Source organism: Herpailurus yagouaroundi, unplaced genomic scaffold (assembly GCF_014898765.1).
Source record: "Herpailurus yagouaroundi ecotype Mexico unplaced genomic scaffold, PumYag 29, whole genome shotgun sequence".
Classification (NCBI taxonomy): domain Eukaryota; kingdom Metazoa; phylum Chordata; class Mammalia; order Carnivora; family Felidae; genus Herpailurus; species Herpailurus yagouaroundi.
In genome coordinates, this window is record NW_024412377.1 from 11,377,529 (window position 1) to 11,391,290 (window position 13,762).

A 13,762-nucleotide genomic window follows, 5' to 3' on the forward strand; every position below is an offset into this window, starting at 1 on the left:
ATCCACGGAGTAAACGCAATTAATCTGGAAATGGAATTGTTGGTCTTTAGGGAGGTACTCACGGTCTGACAGTAGATTATTTCACAAAGGTGGCTAAAAGACTAGCATGTATGACGGGAAGAAACCAGGCAGAGATGCCTAGAAACATTCCCAGAATGGAACTGGGAATTGGGAAAAGAGTTTAAGAAATCAGTCCATCCTTCTCCTCTGTGAAGACCTTGTTCTCCCAAACCCCTGATGGCAGGAACTATGCCTAATTTACAGATTATAGGAATTAGATCTAATTTCCTGCTGAAATGTTTCAGGCAGTATCCCCGGTGGCAGAGGAAGGGAAGGAAAATGGAAAATCAGGGTTGGTGCCAGACCCCAGGGGCCTGGATTCAACAGGAAGCGTGCAACGTGGGTCCAACGTCCTGGCTCTTTTGAAATGTGGGCGAATGACGTGTGAATGGCAGCCCTGGGTGGCATAAGAGCAATTCCTAAGAGCTCCCTCTGGGACCGAGGGACAGACCATGTACTGTTGGGCCACACAGAGGGCCAAGTGTGCTTCCGGCCAAGTGCACAGTGACCCTCTGACCACCAAACATGTACGAGCTGGGACCTGATGGCTGTTTCTCGTGCGAGCCCAACCCTCTGCCACTGACTTTAAATTCCTACCACCCTCCAGCCAGCAGGATTATACATACTTACGCTGCAAACGGCTTCGCTTTCTCTCTACTTTGACAAACCTTTGCCGAAGTCCACGTTTGATCTGAGGAAAGTCGGAATGCATGGCAGGCTGAATGAATGTGAGGCATGGGTGGGTTCTGTCACTCGCCAGAGAGAGGCTCTGAGCGGCACACAGATCACACTTACCTGAGCTATGACGTCTGAGATCGAGGCACATCCCACCAGGAAACTGTATTTGTGTTTCAGGAGAATGCCGGCGTGGGTCCATGCCTGCCGGAAAGAAAAGGATTGGGCGTGAGAGACGCTGTCAGCACTGGCTCACTTCTGGTCGTTAGGATTTCCTGGGAGTTCCTGAAATAGACTTTGTACCCCCCGACACCTTAGGAGCACAGGACAAATTTTCAGTTGGTCAAATGACTGGAACTTGGCCTGATGGCTAGGTGCACACAAGAGTTTTTTAAGTGGCATCCGTGACTGCACGGTATTTATTTAGGACAGATTATACGCAGGCCAGTGTACTCCTTAGGTCCCCGTGCCTGGCAGGAAAGCTGGGTGGCTACCAGGAATGGAGGAAACGCCGCCTCTCCCTCTCTGGGGCGGTCGGAGTGCCAAGGCAGAAGCGTCCTCCTTACACGAAGCATGTCATAATGAGGGCTCCAGGTTGGTTCTAAGTTATTACAGTCATTATGGGTTCTCATCAGCTGATTAGGGCTCTAATGAGGGCTCTTCTTCCTTCTTTTCAAGCCAGGGCAGGATCTGATCTGACACCTTGCTTTTGAGGGCAATTACGAGGGAGGTCCCTCCGCGGGGAGCAGACCATGGAAAGCCCGGGGAAAGGTGAGTTTGGAGGCCGGGAGTTCAAGACAGGATCTGTTGAAAGATGATCCCTCTAACCTATAAAGGCCGATGCGGACTGACATAGAAATCACATTTCATGTGAACTAAACGCAATCGGACAAATACAATTTATTCCCCTAGGTCTGTGTCGGGGCTGCACAGAGCAGCTCATCCTCCCTCAGCTCACAGGTCCCGAGGTGCCAGACGTGGAAAGAAATGCAAACCGTCGATAACGTTTGCAAATAGTGGCTTGTGGGCTATCTCTGTTGACCAAAGCCATCTGGATGGTAAGCCTTGTGGCTTTCAAATATTATCTCTCCAACCAATACAGCAGGGCCACGGTGCAGGTATGGGTGTGTAGGGGGGGAGCTTGGGGAGGGATCACCTGGCTCTTTATAAGTGCTCACCCTTTTGTTCTTTTATTAGCAGTCTCCTACTGCTGGGTCTTTGGGGGCAGTTGATAAACGAAACACAGAAGTAAAGGGTGTTAATCACCAATGCTCTGGTGTCATGCTGAGTTTTAGAAACTCTCTCATGGCAAATAAATACACCTGAAGGAAAATGGAACACGGGGCACGTAAGAGTCTGTGATTCGCTTTTAGTCCCGAGTCCCTGAAGTCACTGTATAACCGTAATTCTTCTACGTGTTTACAGAGTCCCCATACAGATGGTGGGTGGGCATTAGAGCAGTATCACAGATTCTGTCTGGGAAGCTGGGCTTTTACTTCGGATGTGATAAAGGTCACATCATTCAGTTCTCTGACTTCAAGCACTGTGGTGCCTCCTCAGGCCTGCGTGGCACCATGGGGAATCTGGTTTTAGGAAATCCCGCCCCTGTGCCTTTTTTCTTTCTTTCTTTTTTTGGGGGGGGGGGCGGGGGTAATGTGTCTTAAATTTCTTATTTGGGAATAAGTAAGGAAAAGAAAATCCAGGTACCAGTGCTCCAATGCCCAGATCCTCGCACCTACACTGATGTGACACCAACTGGGCAACAGGGCCTCTGTGTTGAAACTATGAGTTTAGGATTTAAGGTTACTGTGCCAACCGGTGGAAAGCGGGCAGCCATTCAGTGAGGCTGCATCAGTAACCTAACTACAGGCAGTTTGACACCGCTGATAACACTCGAGAAGAAGGACCACGGGCAATTGGCCTTGTGTCATCTCGCCAAGGATGTGGGGCGGTGGCCTCGCCTCCAGGCAGATGCCCACTCACCTCATGCGTCTACACTACATAAACCTTGGGGTGAAGGGTGGTGAAAAATTGTACAGATTAACATATACATTATTTTAGAGAGAGAAAGAAAGAGAATCCCAAGCAGGTTCCGTGCTCAGCACGGACACTGGCATGGGGCTTGACCCCACGACCTTGGGATCATGACCTGAGCCGAAATCAAGAGTGGGACGCTCAAACCACTGAACCACCCAGGCGCCCCCATATTAACATATTTTCCCCCATATTAATATTTTTAAGTCTCCTCCTAAAAGTAATTTAAAATGGAGCCCAAAGAAGGGGTTTATTTTCCATCATTGAATATTATTGGAGCTATCTATATATAGATATAGATATATAGATTTTTTTTTTTTGGTTAAGTTCTTTTTTTTTTTTTTTTTTTTTTAATTTTTTTTTTTTTAAACGTTTATTTATTTTTGGGACAGAGAGAGACAGAGCATGAACGGGGGAGGGGCAGAGAGAGAGGGAGACACAGAATCGGAAACAGGCTCCAGGCTCTGAGCCATCAGCCCAGAGCCCGACGCGGGGCTCAAACTCATGGACCGCGAGATCGTGACCTGGCTGAAGTCGGACGTTTAACCGACTGCGCCACCCAGGCGCCCCAAGAGATTCTTATTCTAAAAAGATTTGGGTGGTTAAGCCACACCAATGGTAAGTTTATCAGAAAGCTGTCCTGATCCTTTGATCCTGAGTATATCAGAAAAGATGTTTACAGTTAAATCAAATTTTCAAGGAGGCTCTCTGGCCTCGTGCCAGAACTTCTGACAAATACAAGACAATTCTCATAATGAAACAAAGGGACAGGATGTACTGGTTAAAAGTCAACGGTCCACTGGAGCCCGTCTACACGGCTGGTGGGGATGTAAAATGGTATAGCTGATAGGGAAACCAGTATGAGGGTCCCTCAAAAATTAAAAATAGAATTATTACATATTACATAATCTGTCAATTTTACTTCTCACTATATACCCAAAAGGATTAAAGCAGAAAACTCAAAGAGGTACTTGTACACCCATGTTCACAACAGCACTATCAAAACAGCGACCCAGGTGTCCACTGATGGATGAATGGATGAACAAAACGTGGTCCTTGTAAAGGACGCTGTGACGTGCGCCACGGCGTGGGTGAGCCCTGAAGACATGCGAAGTTAGGCGAAGCAGCCAGCCATACCGTCTCAGTCCACTCGTATGAAATCCCTGGAACGGTCCGATCCACACAGACGGTAGGACAGTGGTGCTAGGGGCTGAGGGGACGGCAGAATGGGAAGTTAGGGTCTGACGGGGACAGAGTCAGTTTCACGAGACAATAGGAGCTCTGGAGGTTCACGGCAACGTGAAGTTACCTCACGCCATCGGACCGTATACGTAAGAACGGCTAAAATGGTAAATTGTATGTTACGTACACCATAGTTCTTTTTCAAAAAGAGCCAACGATTGATTACTCACCATGGCATCCATAAAAGGGAAGGCAGCAAGATACAGGAAGGCCCTTCTCGTTTTGTTCCCCACGGACTCGTCCACATGGTGCAGTTTATTGATAATGTAGTAACCTAAGTCACTATAAGCTGCAAGGGGCCAAAAAAGACACGTGGCAATGTTAGAAAAAGTAACCTTTGCAAGCTTTTCATCTTGAAGATGCCAAACAACGTCAAATGGAACATTTGTTTTTCTGTAGAAAAATTATAAAATGCAGATGAGCCACGAGGAAAAAAACAAAACAAAAACGTCTACTATCTCATCCCCCTACCCAGAGGGGGGGGGTCACGGTTAAGGCTCTGGATTCCAACTGCCCAGTTCTTTTATGGGGTGTGTGTGGTGGGCATGTGTGTGGGCTATGCATGTGTATTTTAACATAAAAATGAGATCATACTATATATATACTCTTTTGTAAACCATGAACAGCTTTCCATGATACGCTTCCATACTTAGGTGGTTGCGATGGGTTCCTTTTTGCAGGTTTACTTAGCATCAACTTACTCAGTCTCCTATTAGTACACATTTAGGTTGTTTCTGTTATTTTAATACTGTGTAAGCCTTATATTCACCTATATTCGGATGCATGATGGATTGCTCGGAGGCTACGTGTTTATATAGAGTGTTACTTATTTACTAAGAGAAAATGCCCAGTTGTGAATATGCCTCTTCAATAAAAAATGTAAACCTAGCTTTTCACGGCTTGCCATTCTTTTTGTTTCATCCTTTGGGAGGAGCATGTGGGCACCGAGCCAATACCAGCTGAATGAATTCATAGCTGCCAAATAGACATAAAGGAAGAAAGAGAAAGGTCTTTTGAATGTATTGGCTAGGCATTCTGACAGGGGTTGTTAGCAAAGATTAAATAAATTAGTAAGCTATGTTTACCTTATTGATACATGTTTAGACTATAGAGGAAGATACTAATTGTGTTTTTCATTGTATTTTACATGGAGCTTTAATAACAGTCTTCCTGCTGTTTTCATTAAAAAATATGAATATTAATGCATATGGATAAGTACAGAAGCTGCTGTGAAATCAGAAAGGAGATAGAATGCAGACAGAGTCTCATTTTACGTGAAATAGTAAGATCCCTCCCCCCCTTCAACGTTTGGGCGATGACTTAAAACCATATTAACTGATAATAAGAAGAAGCTGATCATTAACAAATAGCCCTCCATCCTTTTTCAGGATGAGGCTTGAATCACGGGAATTTTGAAGTCAGCCAGGTCTTTGGGACGATATCGAGGATGTTCAGATGCGCAAATGGGAATCCCAGAGGGGGGAGAGGTGCACGTAAGTGATTTTAAGGGGTAGGGGGGTGGGATGGTTAAGACATCCGGAGCACAAGGTGGGATGGGGGGGGGCAGTGCAGGAGGAGAGGTTGAAACCCTCCAAGGGGGGGTGGTCAGAGGTGAAAACCAACTGGGGAGCTGCCAGATGAGCAAACACGTCAGGTGTGGAGCATGGTGGGGCCAGCAGAGACACTGAGGCAGCAAGAGGGCATTCCGAGAGGCAGGTGTCCAGGGGCAGAAAGAGAAAAGACTCGGGACAAGGAGGGAAGGAGGCGGCTATCTTCTCCAAATTGGGGTCAGAAGGCACACAGATTAGACCAGCAGGCTAGAGAGGGCTTGGTCTGACCCAGAAGGCTCAGGGGAGGGGCGGGGAGGGAGCCAGCCAGCCTGCCTTGGCGGCAGTCAGGTGAGCCTCACACTCAGACGAGTGCGACGTCTGACGGCAAGACAGACGGAAACACAAGGCCAGGATGAAGATGTCCCTTGCTCACGGGAATGAGTGGCTTACTCGGGGCGCCTAAACTTAGAAGTTTTGTCTCGGAGTTCGTTGTTCCTGCTGTTTATCTGTATGTTTGTTTCATTCGGTCGGGAATCGACCACTGTGCTGGGACCTACCAGGAGGCGACCCAGCCCCTGCCTGCAGAGTGCCCCCTCCTGGCGGGTGAGGACAGCTGGGCTGGGTGAGCAGAGCAATGCAGTGCCAGCGGCAGGCGCCGGGCGGCTATGAATAGCTCACGGGGCTGACATTCTGGGGTAAAGGTTAGAGCCCACAGACAATGCCAGAGTGCACTTGACTGGACTCTGAGACCGGGGAAGGCCGAGATCCAGAGGGGCGGGGTGCCGGGCAGAGCTGCGTGTCCCCTTGAATTCGTATGTGGAGTCCCCTCCCCAGGACGGCAGAACGGGACCTGATTGGCGACAGGGTCACCGCAGATATAATTTGGTAAGATGAGGTCACACGGAGCAGCGGGGGGGGGGGGGGGGGGGGCTCCCAACGCAGTATGCCTGGGGTCCTTCTAAAAAGGGGAAATGTGGACCCAGAGGTGGACGCGCACAGGGAGAGCGCCACGCAGACGTGAAGCTGGAGATGGGGGTGATGTCCCTGCAGCCGCAGGAAGCCCCAGGTCGCCCTCAAACCACGGAGGCCAGGAGAGAGTCCCAGAAGGGAGCTGCCGTACTGCCGGCTTCATCGTGCAGCCTCGTGAACTGGGAGACCTTGCGTTTCTGTGGTCTTGGCCTCCCGGTCTGTGCCGCGTTGTTAGGACGGCCCTGGCAGAGTCACACCGGCGGCCTCCAGGAAAACAGGAGCCAGAATTCTTTTCCTCCCTGGGACCTGTGAGTTTGAGCGCTTGGGAGGAGGCCCCGGGGGCAGAGATCAATATAAGTCAGCTTCTCCACCTTCTGTACGTTGATCTAAAGGTATCTATTAGGTATTTATTTATTTATTTAATTTATAATGTTTATTTGTTTCTGAGAGAGAGAGAACGAGGGAGGGACAAAGAGAGGAGTGAGAAGATCCCAAGCAGGCTCCGCGCCGTCGGCATGGAGTCAGAGGCGGGGATCGAACCCATGAACTGTGAGATCATGACCTGAGCCGGGCTCGGACCCTTCACGGACTGGGCCACCCAGGCGCCCCCCTATTAGACTCCTTCAACGAAAGTATCAAAAATAGCGCCTTGATGCAGGACAATGGAGAGTGGACAGAAGGACGGCCGGGTGATGAGCTCAGTTGCCAGGCTTTCTGCCTCTGCCAGGACCAGGCCTCTCTGCCCCTCCCACTCCCTTGCTTTTCTCAGCAGGCAGCTGGTGCTGGGCTCCTCCCTCCCGGCCTCCAGGCTCCAGGGGACTTTGGGACCTAGGGGCTGGAGGCCCCTTTGGCTTGTTTTTACTTCTCCTCCTTCAGCTACTTCTTACCTCTCCTCCTCCTCCTCCTCCTCCTCCACCACACAGAGAAGAGTCTGATTGTAACTACAAAGGCTGTTGTTTCCACCCTGTGAGTTGGGAATATAAAATCCCAGCAGCTGTTTTTCACCCAATTCCCCCTCCCTCCCTCCTGTGCCCCTGAGCCGTTCCTGGCTGGAGTTGTCCGCTGGGGGTAATTTGTTTCAAGTGCTTTGCATAGAGTCCATAATTACCAGGCTGGCCGCCTTCACCTTTCCTACCCCTCAGCTTCTATAAACTGCCCTACCTGGATTGTTCTGAAACAGCTCATACTCCTGATGAAGAGCAGAACGTTAAAAGGAAGAACTCAACAAGGCTTTTGAAGAGATGTAAACAGATTTCATGGGGTGGCTGCAGCAGAAGGACTTGGCCTTGGCCCTTTTATAGGCAGGCAGCTTTTGACGCCACCCAAACAAGAAGAAACCGGAAGGGTCATTCAGATCCCTAGCTCTCCTGCCCTCGGCCCACCAGCGTGATGGACCCCTGTCGAGAATCAGTGGCTCTTCAAGCTTAGTCATCCAGGACTTAACTAGCACTTGTTGCAAAATGCCACGAAATATTAATATGAATCCAAACAAGTCTATATACCTAGATTTTCCCATGGGAACTGAGCAGACAGCCCTCCTCCCAATCAAGTAACATGACAATATGTGTATTTCCAAGAGGCAAATTTGAGAACCCTTATTCTCATTCAAATTCCCAAGTTCCCATGCTTAAAAGTCTTACTTGTACTGATTAGGTTGCTAGGTTCTCTATTTACTAGGCTTTTCACACGGCAGGTAACTTGACCCCTGTGCTTCTAATGAATCATTTCAAAGTGTGTGCTTGTATGGCCAGTATTTAAGTCACCTCAACACATGCGGGTGAATGACATCTGCATCAGGCACTATGCCAGCTAACTCCACTGTGAAGAGGCTGGTTACCTACGTGGGGGCTGGAACAGGGACATAGGACACAGCCCTCTAGAATCTGCACTGTGCAACATTTACCTGAAAGATTTGGGCGTGGGAGGTACAAACACTGCTCAGGCCTTAGAGATGTATCATAAACCCGTGCATAAAGTCAGTAAAGTAAATGTGAAATCTTAACACAAGAACATGAATTCTATCTCATCGGTATCAAGACTCCGTGGAGTGGAATTTGTAATAATTTACTGTACGATATCTTGCTTCTCTCTAAAGAACATGCCTTATTCATATCTGAATGCCCAGGATCTAGCCCACTGTAGGTGTTCAATACATGTTGACTGAATGAATGCATGAATCCACCATCTCCCAAAGAAGTGTTTGGGGGAGACTGATTGCAAAATGTCCCTGATTCTTCTCTCCTCCTTATATCCCTTATCTGCTATGTGATTTTGTAGTTCCTCCAAGTGAAAAGTTGGAGTCTATATTCCCTACCCCTTTGAACGTGGGCTGGCCTGGGATTTGTCTTGGCCAGTCACGCGCAGGGGCCGTGACGGTGCCCCTTCCAATTCTTGGCCTCAAAAGGCCTTGTGGGTCTCTATCTTCTCACTTGGGGTATTGCCACAGCTGTGCACACAAGCTCAGGCTGGTGGAAGAGGGCTCAGCTGTCCCATCGGAGGCCATCTGGACCAGCCTACTATTGGCTGACGTCCCCCAGTGAGCCCACCAAGATCAGCAGAGCCTCCCCCTGAGTCTCCACTGACCACAAAGGCATGAGCCACCAAGTCCAAAAGAACCACCCAGATGGCCCGTGGTCTGGTGAGCCAAGAATAAATGCTGTTTTGAGTCACTGAGTATTGGGGTGGTTTGTTACCTCGTGATACACTTCGTGACTGTGCTGAAACTGTCCATTTCTAGCACCCTTGCTGGTTTAAATTATATCAAGTTGTACCCTTTTACCTTTACAGGGCTGGTCTATAATCCATGAATAATGGAGAAGCTTACCGAGAGGGGAAGACTGACAAATGGAACCACTCTAGAAGTTACTTCAATTGCTCCCCATAGGAGCATAGGAACTTGTTCCCCTGAGCTCTGCTGACTGCCCAGGCTGGAACACGCAAGACGCCTTCCAGGGCACTGTTGAGAATAGATGCGTAAGGAAATAAAACATCCACAGCAGTGGTGTCTCCGTCGGTGGGAATTAGGAGGTCAGGCAAATCTAACTTCATGCACGTGAAATTAACTAGGACTCCAAGGAACCCACATACACGGTCAGCAAGTTTTCCTCTCTTTTATAGATTAATTAACAGGGGGAGGTGGAAAACACCTACACCCTGACCACTGGCCTAAATTAAGGTTTGGTGTGGCAAATCCCACGCCCTGCCATTTAAAAAAGTGATGTCTCATCCATGAGCCCAAGACAACAGTAGTGGCTACAATTTAGCTAAAATGAGACACTTATTGGCAACTTCTAACAAAGAAGCTAGAAATACTCCCAAGCCTTCTGCAACGTGGAGATGTAGAGCCAGGCTCTGAGGCACACAGGATAGACTCGAACTCCTGGGCCGGTGGATCCTCTAGACTTCGAAGTCTGTCAGTCCAACAAAATTCCAAGTGTCTACGCAAAACAATCATTAAATACATCTGGGATGCGGAACCATTCTGATTCAAATCTAAGATTTTTATCGATTTTAAAATTGAAAATTTTAGGTTGCATTTGAAAAATGAGGCTGATTTTTATGTCAATGATCCCTTGTTCCTCGTAACAGTTTCGATAACACAGGACACTCAGCTTTTTTCTTCCATGACTACTGATGGCTAGTAATTAGCCTTCAGTACCGAAGTCTTGTTCAGCTATGACAAAAACAGGGAATGTTAGGGTTATTCCGAAACCCAAATAAAAACTGGTGGCCAAAGGGAAGTGATTTACCCATTGAAACAAAAATTTATCTAGACCTATTTATTTCTCTCTGTCTTGCTTGTCTTTATTTTAGGAAGCAGAGAGGGGCAGATAGAGAGGGAGAGAGTCCCAAGCAGGCTCCGCACCGTCCGCGCAGAGCCCGACGTGGGGCTCGAACTCAACTCATGAACTGTGAGATCCTAACCTGACCCGAAATCGAGAGTCGGATGCTCAGCAGACCCAGGTGCCCCTAGACCTACTCATTTCCTGTATGGCATTTTCTCAAAGGCATACGCCATCTTTGAAAATGGTCCAGATCAAATCTAGCTGCCGAAGCTTTCTTCAAAGCACAGTCCGCGAGTTAGCATTCAGGGCCTGAGCTGAAGGAAAAAGAGCATCTCCTCCGCCCAACCCCAGGCCCTGAAGCCCCCAGCCCAAATTAAATGGTCAATGCCAACACTCTGGCTGAACACCCGGCCCCTAGCAGCACCTTCTCATTGTCTCACGCTGCTCTCAGCACAAGCCTCTGGGCTACATTCAAAAGGAAAACCCAAAAGGCCTCCCACCCTTTACTTTCCCAGTCATGTAAGTGAACATTAGCTGCCATCTGAATACAAGGTGAAGGGTTTGGGTTAATCTTCTGGCTCCTTTATTCACCACTGACATTCATGATTCTCATAGAGCCAGTGCTGTTTTGAAGGCACACAATGGGTTTACGAGCGGTTATTCACGGGTTTTATGCAACTGGGCTCAATACATGTGCCACTCAGTTTTTATGCCTCCTAAGCTGAGCTGTTTTAAAAGCCGAGGAGGAGCTCGGAAGTCATGCTCTTAGAACTTTATCACCAACAAGGCAGAAGCAGGACTCGGCCTCCCAAGCAAGTGCTTTTCCAAGGTCTCGGTGAAACCCGCACGCTAGTCGCTATATATATGATGCGGCCTTTTTTCACGGAAAGAATGTTATGCCATAGTATTTAGTCTTGTCTTTGAATATGATTAGAATAACGAGGTCCTCAAATAAGTTAATTTTAATATGTTAAACAATCTCATTTGTTCTCTCTGCCGATGAGCATTAATCCTACATAACAACCGTTCTATTTTTCTGTTGAAGGTTGAGTCTCTGTAGTAACGTGTCTCTCTCAGGAAGCACAGGCCATTTCGTTGAACTGACGGAAATGACCTGCTCTCTGACCCAGGGTTTGGGAGTCAAGGAATTACAACGAGGGCTTCCCAGAGAAAACACATTTTCTTTTCTTGCGCTAGGAACACAAACTCCATTCCTTTCAGCCCTTGAAACTTTTCATGACAGATGTTTGGTAATTGCCAAAGAAATCGCGAATGTTCGAATCGATGGAAAGGAACAACAGACGACAGGGCGGTCGGCAGCCTTACCTATCAGGGTGTGGAAGACGGCGGCGATGGCACCGGCCACGACCATGCACAAGACAGCCTTGGTCCTGTCTCGCTTGCTGTTCACAAACACCAGGCCCACGTTTTTAAAGTCACTCATGGGACCCGTGAAGAACTTCATGAGTGAGTACGCCAGCCCGTAGCTGGCCAGCATTTCCACCGCATCTTCCTTAACAGCAGCAATGCCCCGGTTCAAGGCCTGTGGAGGGGGAAAGACAACCCACGTGAGAGATGTGGTCCCATCTCCCTGGAATCGTACTTCCAAGACGAAACGTGGCACATACGTTTCTATAGAAACGCTAAGCAGCTTACGGGGTAAACCTCACTGTAATTTGATCACGGTTATTAGTTTTCATTTTCATCCCTATTAGCTTTGGTTTGAAATACCTTCTTGTAGGGGAGATCCCTGCCCGGTGGGGTTAAAGTCAGAGAGAAAAACCCAATAAGCTTTTTATGTTAATATCAGAAGATGATTCTAAGAAGTTTTGGTTAAAACCTCAACAGGTTACATTTTACTTGTAGGCTGAATCTCAACGACGGCAACAGGCATTCTGGAAATGAGTCAGCCACTTTGTAGGGGGGTGGGTGATGGTTTCTTTTTTTCTTTAAGGAAGGGGTGTGTGCTCATGCCCGCGTGTGCGTGACCACGCACGCGTGCATGTGCACCCATAACCTGAAAAACCGTCTACGTGTTATGGAGGTACCCTTCCTTGAACAGAGCGAATTCTATGTTATGAACAAAAGTATTGAAGGAACAGATTATATCCTTGACGGATGCTATTTACCCGATTCTTATTGTATTTGAGCTTGGAATGTGTTCCTGAACTCTGTGCAAACAAATATAAGAAAACCTTTAAACCAAATACCCTGGTTTTGGATATTGCTTGCTCAAGAAGTTTGTGGTCACAGAATATTCTGATCATGTTAACCATCCTCCATGATGGACCCTCTGAGGTACCAGTGGCCTTGTCAGCATGGCATTTCCAAACTTACTTTCCCACCTGCTAGACAAATTACACCAGAGATTCTGGGAATGGATGTCTAGGTGGGGAGAATTTTTTATTGTTTATTTATTACTTATTTTTAAACGTGTACCTCTTTATTTTTGAGAGAGAAGAGAGAGAGAGAGAGAGAGAGCATGCACACAAATGGGGATGGGGCAGAGAGAGAGGGAGACACAGAATCTGAAGAAGGTTTCGGGCTCTGAGCTGTCAGCACAGGGCCCGATGTGGGGCTCAAACACACGATCCGTGAGATCCCGACCTGAGCCGAAGTCCGATGCTCACCTGACTGAGGCACCCAGCCGTCCCTAGGTGGAGAGAAAATTTTTTAAAAATGTCACCAGGACATCACCTGCTCTTTAGGAACAGGAAATGTTAAGCAGGAGAGTCAGCTGTGTAGTTTTATACATAGAGAAACAGATGTAGTAAAAGCATGCACAGGAAGCTTCGATTGCTCAGCAGCTCTTTCAAAGAGGCATCGTCCACTTCCAAGAAAACTATCTTGAATAAACACGCTGCCAGCCACAGGAATAGATAAAGAACCAGACCACCTTCCCCACCACTGAGGCTCTTCTGTTTCAGAGATCTTAGTTGATTTCATAACTGACCATTTGGGCCACTTGTCATTTCTCTTCCCCATGCTTTAAATTCCTGCCCTTATGTCTTAAATTCACCAATAAAGAATAAGCCCGTGAAACCCTGGATCCCCTCGCTTGACCCCAATAAAAGCAGAATCCCAGGCCCATGGATGCCGGCACGCTCCCCCTCTCCCCCCACAACATCTCGACCTCACTGGATAGCCTCAGGTGTGCCGTGCAATTTCCGGGTCTTGTAAGTAATAAACCTTTATATTTTCAAAGTTTCCTGATGGTTGTTGCTCAAGGGCGTCTGGCAATCATAATAAGATCCACAAGGGTGGGCCCAGTAGTAATGTCGATTTTGAAAGGGGGAGAGGAGGTTCACTGGGACCCAGGTGAGTGCCTTCAAGGCATTTCTAGCCCCTGGCATTACTATCGATAGGCTGAGATCAGCACAAAACAATAGACTTTATTTTTTAGAGCAGTTTTTTTTAATTTTTTTTAACGTTTTTATTTATTTTTGA

General features: G+C 47.8%; 1 protein-coding gene and 1 long non-coding RNA gene across 3 annotated transcripts in view; one reads left to right on the top strand and one right to left on the bottom strand.

The window, feature by feature from the left end:
- Positions 1-13,762, bottom strand: part of ANKH (ANKH inorganic pyrophosphate transport regulator) — a 139,560-nt gene that overhangs the window by 45,868 nt on the left and 79,930 nt on the right. For both annotated transcript variants that reach the window (XM_040494157.1, XM_040494154.1), the window contains exons 2-4: positions 11,642-11,858; positions 4,182-4,300; positions 856-939 (exon numbers count right to left, since the gene is read on the bottom strand). In XM_040494157.1, the coding sequence (XP_040350091.1) occupies positions 856-939; positions 4,182-4,300; positions 11,642-11,858 (420 nt within the window). The remainder of the gene's footprint in view (positions 1-855; positions 940-4,181; positions 4,301-11,641; positions 11,859-13,762) is intronic.
- Positions 6,281-10,378, top strand: LOC121042829 (uncharacterized). The gene is made up of 3 exons (XR_005796475.1): positions 6,281-6,446; positions 9,318-9,557; positions 10,344-10,378. It is a non-coding gene; the product is annotated as an uncharacterized LOC121042829 (long non-coding RNA).